General features: G+C 33.5%; 2 protein-coding genes across 2 annotated transcripts; both read right to left on the bottom strand.

The window, feature by feature from the left end:
* Window positions 1–670: 670 nt before the first annotated feature.
* Window positions 671–3413, bottom strand: LOC106771830 (cysteine-rich receptor-like protein kinase 10). The gene is made up of 6 exons (XM_022785682.1): window positions 2540–3413; window positions 2329–2451; window positions 1902–2032; window positions 1603–1813; window positions 1285–1522; window positions 671–1126 (listed from the first exon to the last, which is right to left on the bottom strand). Exons 1-6 carry the CDS (start codon window positions 3363–3365, stop codon window positions 937–939), a joined length of 1719 nt encoding a protein of 572 aa, XP_022641403.1. The 5' UTR covers window positions 3366–3413; the 3' UTR covers window positions 671–936.
* Window positions 3414–5681: 2268 nt separating this feature from the next.
* Window positions 5682–6134, bottom strand: LOC106770675 (cysteine-rich receptor-like protein kinase 29). Its single transcript, XM_014656472.1, has one exon. It carries the CDS (start codon window positions 6132–6134, stop codon window positions 5682–5684), a length of 453 nt encoding a protein of 150 aa, XP_014511958.1.
* Window positions 6135–8802: the final 2668 nt, after the last annotated feature.

Below are 8802 nucleotides of genomic sequence, written 5' to 3'. Positions count from 1 at the left end.
TCTCTCCTTATTATTCAATAAGAAATACAATATTTCATTCTTTCTTCTTTTCTAACAGGTTGACCTGCAGAACTGTCGGGTTAGGGTGGTTGAGATTCCGGATTAAAAACATTGTCCTAGCTCATCCTTTTTTATCAGACTGGCGGACTGATTGACCGTCTGAGCTGAGCTTAATCCTTTTATGTAAAAATCGAATACCATTTTTATCTATATTATTTCCCATAACCAACTCAAATAGGCTTCCGCTTAAAGTATTAGGATTACTAATTAATAGAAGGGGTTTAATTGCTTTTATTCATTGATCTGCTTTGGGAATAATATCTAACAGTTTCTTCAAACAAGACATTGCATGAAAAATTACATGAGCTCCAGAGTATTTACTTAGTCTAAGAATTGATGGTGAAGGAATATCAATCCCGTTACCAAAATCTAGCGAGGGCACAGTTAGGTAATTGAATTCTCATTTTCTGACTCTTGAGCAGATGTGTTTGTCGTTGCCCTTGAACTGTGCCCCCATGAACGCGTGGCTGGAAGGCTTCTACTTGTACTGTGGACATAAAATGCAGGTTCAGAAGGGATAGGAAGACTGAGAGAATAGCTACTGAGCATGAGCATAACGGTCGCCATGGTTGGTCTGTCACTTAAATTCTCTTGAACACAGAGNTCAGAAGGGATAGGAAGACTGAGAGAATAGCTACTGAGCATGAGCATAACGGTCGCCATGGTTGGTCTGTCACTTAAATTCTCTTGAACACAGAGCAAACCAATATGAATGCATCTCATCACTTCATTTATTATTGAATTGTTCTTCAACGATGGATCTACAATGTTTACAGCTGTTCCCTCCCTCCACTTTCTCCATGCCTGCAAAAATTTGTTATTTCAGTGACTGGTTCCACCAATGTGTTGGCCATGTAATTTTCTAATACATATTTTTTAATGAAAAATAAATAATAAGGAGGAAATAGCACTTACGAAGCTCAGTAGATCCTCAACATTCTCCCCATGACGAAAGCTACTGTTTTTCTGCCCACTTACGATCTCAAGAAGCAGTACACCAAAACTAAAGATATCTGACTTTACCGAAAATTGTCCTTGCATTATGTACTCCGGTGCCATGTATCCACTGCAAGCCAAAATGGATGGATTGAATTAGTCAATCTCTCTCTATCATAATTTTTCATTCAGCTTCAGTTACCAATACCGGTAATGATATTCATAACAAAGTCATACTCTTGAGAATTTAATAACAGTACATGATTATGATTAGGTGACAGTACTTACTAGGTTCCCACAACTCTATTTGTATTTGCGTGAGTTTGATCCAGTAAAACCAGTCTTGCAATGCCAAAATCTGCTATCTTAGGATTCATCTCTTNGTCTAAGAGAATATTGCTTGCTTTGAGATCACGATGTATAATACGCAGNAGAGAATCTTCGTGAAGGTAGAGAAGCCCTCGGCTGATACCTTTTATGATTTTGTATCGCATTGCCCAATCCAACAGTGCTTTCTTGGCTGGATCTGCATACAACCTAGAGCTTTAGTGCTATATATACATGTGTGCTTTTATATATGTGTGTGTGGGTATCATTAAGACCTACCAAATATGAAATAATCAAGGCTTTTGTTAGGAACAAACTCATAGACGAGTAGCCTTTCTCTTCCTTCCAAGCAGAAACCAAGTAGTCTAACTAAATTTCTGTGCTGAAGCTTGGCCACTAAAAGCACTTCATTCTTAAACTCAATGTCTCCTTGGCTGGATCCACTTGACAACCTTTTGACTGCAATCATCTGTTCATTGGGGAGCCTACCCTGAAATTACAAATCTCTGTCCGGTTAATGTTTTAGCATGTTTTTGATTAAAACACGATGTGTGTCTGATCTTGACAGAGTCATTTACCTTGTAAACAGCTCCAAATCCACCTTCTCCAAGTTTATTAGAATCAGAGAAGTCTTCTGTAGCAACTCGTATTGTGTCGAAGTCGAATTGCAATGACTGAGNAATTTCAATGTCATCATCATCTTGATTAACTTCACATGGGAAACAAATTTAAAATAGTGAGTTTTTCAAATATGTTATTACACAAGCACAATACTTGCAGTCAGAATTTGAAATCGGGAGGTACAATTTCTGAAACAGAACACAAAGGGTATATAAGCCTCTCTTTTTACATTCTCAGCGGCAACTTTACTCATGCTTTCAATCATTAAAAAAATAATTTTGTCTGTTTGATAGATTCTAAGTAGTCAAATAGNAATTATCATTTATAGGAAAAAATACTCTAAATTATGACATATCATATATGCACTAGATACTTGGAACTTGCCTGCTAAACGTTTTCTTGCCTTCCTCCTCCTTAAGTGACTGCAGAGACAAAGGAAGGAAACGACAGCAACAACAACGGTAGAAAGAACAACGGCAATAACAATTATTACCGTGTTGTTGCTTCCTGCCAAAAAACAAGAATTTTATGCTGGGTGAGGCATTTCAAGCATTAAGGATGATAAAATATCAAAAAGTCTAACAATGACAAGTACCTTCGGGGGAAGTGTTATTCAGGGAGGAAGGAGGTGACGGAGATGGAGCGGTTACGTCAGAGTCTAATTTAGGCGTTTGATCGTAGAACAATTCTCTTTCGAATCTAATATTACAACTTGGTCCATGAATTCTACCACCTTTCGCGTTCACACAACACGATGGGATTTCTGAGATAGCCTTTTCCAAGCATGAACTGCAGCCTATCTCAGACAAATCAGGGGTGCACTGCACAAGACCATATACGTATACGGTTTTAAAGTTTGATGCAATAGCCCTATCCGCAGCATACTTACGACGAGAGTCACCTGATGCAGCCAAGGCTGTGAGATTCCTCATTAAGTTGGAAAGGGCTTGGTTAAACTTATCCGGTTCCGTTACATTGTTTCTGTTCTTAATGTAGAACCAAGGAGAAGATTCCACGACACCGAATATTGAGCGCGGAGAATAACGCAACTGGCATTCGTTGGCCTTAAACCACAAATGTGCCTCTTTCTGATTTGGACAAAGCTGTGTAATCGTGGCTGCAGAATCGTTGAGNCACCTGCGGCACTCATCTGGCTCAACATCTCCTCTGCACAGCCCAATGGCGTTTACTTTGTCATTNTTTTGACCATATGAGAAGTTGTAGAAACCATAGTTAATTTGTGTGTGGGAAGAAAGCTTGGATAGAAGGGTGTTGAGATTATTGTAATAGGTGCTGTTCATTGTGTAGTTCCCTTCCTTGTTATCACAGTACTTGTAGGTAACCTGGGCGCTGGCTCTAGATATTAGACAAGAGAGAAGAAAAGCAAGCATGCAAGAAATATTGCCCATAGGTATGACCATCGATAATGTCTCTTGGCTAAAGATTGCTTGTGTCACTTTATAATCTTTCTTCCATCTATCATTTCCACGATCATTCTCTTCGTCTACTTGTGATTTAATGTTATATATTTTATAACCAGTTGTCTGATTTTTATATATTTTAATCGTAATAAACTAATTTAACATTAGCTTCTCTTCTGGTAAGTAATATATATCTAAGTTCTTAACATTCTTTATATTCTTATGAAATAACACTTGAAAGAGCAAATAAAGACACTAAGAGTTTAAAGATACCGAGAGCAAAGAAGTAGGTGACTTTTTTGTTTAAATAAGGCTTTATGTTCAGACCTATCTTCATCAGCGGTAAGCGGACAATTACAAAAATTATAAATCAATTAGCCCACGCTTAAGGACAAGCAGCGGCAAGTAAAGTGGAGTCGAAAGATCACAATAAAACTACATTAATATTACTAAGTAGTTTCAATTAAATGCCGACCAACCTATTTAAAATGTAAACAATTTTATTGAAAAATAATTTGTTAAAATAAATAATTGGAAAATTAGCTTTTTGTTTATGGTTATTTTGTTGATAAATATTCTAATTATCAATTAAGATTACTAATAAATCAAATTATATTTTTTTATACAAACATTTATTAAGTATTTAATTTTAAGTATAGATTTAAAAAATATTTTTCTAACACCTCAAAAACCATAAATTAAAAATAAAAATAGTCCACATCAAACATTAAAATTGAATATATATATATATATATATATATATATATATAAAAGAATTTAATATTTTACATCTAATTTTAATAAATTAAAATAATTTTTCATGGAGAAGGATTTAGGATTTTATAAAATTGAAGAATTTGGAAGAAATTAAAACCATAAAGTAGAAGCAATCCATCTTCCAGAGATTTTGGAAACTACTTCATGTTTCAATCCCGCCTCTCATTTCCATCATCCTCTCCAATCCAAAAAGAGAAAAATCTCCGTGGAAAGAGGAGATTAAAAAGGAGAAAGAAGACTTTACCAACACACCTAACCGCCTAAAAAAGCCTTTCCTAACACCCAAGATGTTTTATTTCTTCATGTAAAATGAGGAATCTCCTTAAAACTCTCCTAGAAACATAATTAAATACTCGTTTGTGTATTAAGTTTGATATTCTTGTCCAATGGCTTCATTCCCACCTAACAAAGTCTAAAAAATTGATGCTCTTTAGCTTGTAACTCATTGGACCAATTATATTTTCACCTAGTGACTCGAATATTATCATTTTCATCCATCTATCAAGTAGCTAGCTCACCCAACAACACAACCTGACGCCCAATGGTAGTGTTTTTGTTGTCTAGGGATGGTCCATGGCATCATCACCCGATAAGTAAGTCATTTCTTCATGGTTGCAGTAATGGGTGCGATACTAATAACCCTCAACATGCATTGTTTGAAAATCATTATTTTTTGTCTAAACATCCTTGAGTTCCTGTTGATTTTCTCCACCAAAATTGTTTTCTATTAACCTATTTATAATTGTCTCATTAACCTTAAACTGACACAGACCCAATAAAATATAAATAGACTCACCTTAAAATCCGGTTGACTGCTCATAAACCGTCTATCAATATTTGTAATCCAATCTTTAACCAGATATCTTTAATTATTTTATTCTTCTTTGATTATTATTTTCTGCTAGACCATTGGTCTAATAACTTAAGTACTGACCCAATTTTGACTCATCATTAATAAAAATCATTTGATCTGGTTGACTAGTGCTACTACTCTAACTAGACGAGCCTTGATTGCCAACCGTTTGGTTCCTATTATATACCATACACCAATGAAAAACATCCTATAAATTAAAAATCATCATCCCTCTTAACCATTTTCATTTAACATTTTTACAAAAAAGTTATTATAACTCAACGATTTCAACTTTTCAGAATTTTATAAAAATATCGCAGGATTTAAGATTCATAACGTATTATTATTGGACTGTAAATTTTAAATCAACAATCTCACTTTTGTAATTTTCGGGATAAACTATCCCAATTTTGTTTTTAAATTTTCCGATTATACACGTTTTTAACCAACTCTGTCTAAATGCTAAAACAACCAGAAAACCACATTTTAGCAAACTACTACAGTAGAAGTGGAAGAAGAAAATGTTTAAATTCTGTAAGACAAGTAAAAAATGTACACGGATCAATTTAGTTAAGCAGGAGCAATTGAATTAATTAGGAAAGTATAAGGAGTAGTACCTGGATAAGGAATATAAGGGTTAGGTCCATCGTAGATATAAATGTCAAATCTAATTCTACAACTCGGCTTCAAAACATTGCCCCCACTCTTGCCCCGACAGCAATCTGGGATTTTTGAGATAGCTTCATCCAAACACTTAGAGCAATCTTCCGAAGACAAATCAGGCGAGCACTGCGTGTAACCGAATATGGTTTGAAAATCTGGAGCATTTCACTGCCTGTAGCATCCTTACGACGAGAGTCACCAGACGCAGCTATGCGTGTTAGCTTCCTCATCAAGCTCTCCAGCGCTTTGTTGAATTGCTCAACGGAACCCCTTACTTCCGAAGTGACAGAGAGTAGCACCGTGGGTTGGTTCTCCATGAGGCCATACATGGAGCGGTTAGAGTAACGCAAGGTGCAATCAGCATTCCACAGAATTGCCTCTTTCTGGTTTGGACAGTCCTTTGTGAGAGTAGCTCTGGAATCGTTGAGACATTTGATGCATTCTTCCGGTGTACGGTAGCCAGGACAGAACCCCATGGCGTATGCTTTGTCTAGGCCCTGGCCATGAGAGAAACTGTAGAAACCGTAGTGCACTTATGATTATGGTGGCACAGAGACCAAACAAACAGAAAATTGCAGTCATTCTGATTCAGGAGTAACACATGAACGTAGAATGAGGATTGAAGCTTACAAAGCAGCTTTTCTTTTAGTGTTTAAAAACCGTTCTGTATGATAAAATGTTTTCCCACTTTGTGCCTTGAAGCGGAAGAATCTTAGTGCGTATCTCCTTGTCCAAAGAAAATCAGCAATAACTACATCAAAAGAATCAATTTACATAACAAATAATATAAAATATAATAAATTTATTATTTCTATTAAACTAACAAAAATATATCTGTCTTTTATGTGAAACATGAACCAAAGTCACGACTTGAAAAGGTTTTATGTTATTCAATTTGACAATATAATTTTACTTAACGAAAGAAAAACTAAAATAGTTATCTAATATTTTTTAAATTTAATTTGATTTCCTGCTTTCATAAGTAGTTACCGTTGTCTCTGTTTTGTCAAAGGATGACCGGTTTTCGAAAGTCCTTACTGTCTTTCGATCCTTCAATCAATTCTATTTGCTCATAAAGGAGGTGCCTGTTTTCTTTTTGGAACTAAAAATTCAATAATTTCAAATAAAAACCGTTCAAAGAGTTAATAATACATAATATTGTAGAAATAATACATCTGTATTATATTTATAGAAAGTTGAGTTGATAGAATGGTTTCCACTAGAGAATAATTATAAAGCAGTGCAGGAATTCATATTGCAATTTGTGGAGGTAGTTAGAATTCCTAGTCAACATTGACGAGCCTTGTATTCCATTTTCCCCATTTCATCTTATTCTATCTAGGATCGTTGTGTTACTTAGAAACAATAAGTTGATTAAATTCTATTATAAATAAATAATATAAATAAATTCACTAAGTTAATATATAAGGAAAAGTAATAAAAAATACTTGATAGTAAACCGGTACAAACTACAAATATGATGAAAAAAATGATTAGATTATGAACCAAAATCATAAATATAATTAATGAATAATTAATTACTTTTTAATCAAACAATTTCTAAAATTTTATAGAGCTAGAAAAATATTTATTGATCATTAGAAACAATGTAAATAAGAATGGTATTTAGTATTTTAGTTTCTTTCTTTAATTTTTAATAAGGATAAATGAAGAAAAAAAAAATGTCCTCTACATACGAGGACATAACATCTTTATATTTAATTTTTATATTTTTAATTTCGTTCCTCATCGATTTAGAATATTGTTTATATTTTTTATTTAGTTAATATTTTAGGATATATATGCCATTAGCTATAAAGTTATTTTAAATAGATCATTTTAATAAATTGATTAATAAAATATAATGATCATTTCATATTTAATTATTTATTATAATCAAAATTGCTACCAGAAAAAAAATACAGCACATGTGTTAGTAAATTTTAAATATCTTTATTGTATTTTAAATTAATAATATATGCAAGATTAAGTTGATATATAAAAGAAAAAAAATGAAAATAATAAGAAGCACCTAAATGTTAAATTGTACAAACTAAAAATGTGATGAAAACACAAAAAAGAAACCCATGATAGTTTAATTAAAAATATTTCAAAATAATGATTACATTTAAAAATTAATTAATAATTATATTTTTCAAAAAATTAGCTGACAACTATATTTTTTAACATGTAAAAATTTAAAACATAAGTTTTTATTCTAAAGATATATTATATTACATTTTAAGCTGAAGGACTAGTCCGCTGTTTTTTATTTTGTTTTTTTTTTATCGAAAATCTAATGTTATGTGAATATGGGTCCAAAGTTCTATTTTTTACATAAAAACGGAGAAATGTTGCATTGGCGAACTGAAAGGAGTTAAAAAGTGTTGTCATCTAGACGGTTTTAGATCTTAGTTGTGTTGTATCAGACTTCGGCTAGTTTATTGAACTATGTTTATGTTAATATAAACTGTCACGCAGCATGATGTTCAACTCTCTGTTTTTCTTTTTTTTAATGAAGCCGTGATATTGGACTGACCCACTTGACCTGCAGGATTGCCGAGTTTGACGGGTTAAGTTGGTTCAAGTTTTCAAATTGAAAAAATTGTTCTTGATTCGTCTTTTTTATTAGACTGATGGAATGATTCTCCGGATTTAACCGTTTTTGTCATCTCATTGAAAAATGAATACCATTTTTATCTATATTGTATTTAATAACCAACTCAAATAGGCTTCCGCCTAAGTATTCGGATTACTAATTGCTTTTATTGATTGATCTGCTTTGGGAATATTATCAAATAGTTTTTTCAAACAAGAAATTGCATGAAAAATTACATGAGCTCCGAGAGTATTTACGTAGTCTAAGTATTGATGGTGAATGAATATCAATCCCGTTACCAAAATCTAGCGAGGGTACAACTCAGTTATTGAATTCTCATTTTCTGACTCTTGAGCAGATATGTTTGTTGCTGTCCTTGAACTGTGCCCCCATGAATACGTTGCTGTGGCTGGAAGGCTTCTAGTTGTACTGTGGGCATAAAATGCAGGCTCAGAAGGGATAGGAAGACTGAGAGAATAGCTACTGAGCATGAGCATAACGGTCGCCATGGTTGGTCTGTCACTTAAATTCTCTTGAACACAGAG

Source organism: Vigna radiata, chromosome 8, assembly GCF_000741045.1.
Source record: "Vigna radiata var. radiata cultivar VC1973A chromosome 8, Vradiata_ver6, whole genome shotgun sequence".
Lineage (NCBI taxonomy): Eukaryota > Viridiplantae > Streptophyta > Magnoliopsida > Fabales > Fabaceae > Vigna > Vigna radiata.
This window is presented reverse-complemented; position numbering and strand designations above follow the sequence as displayed.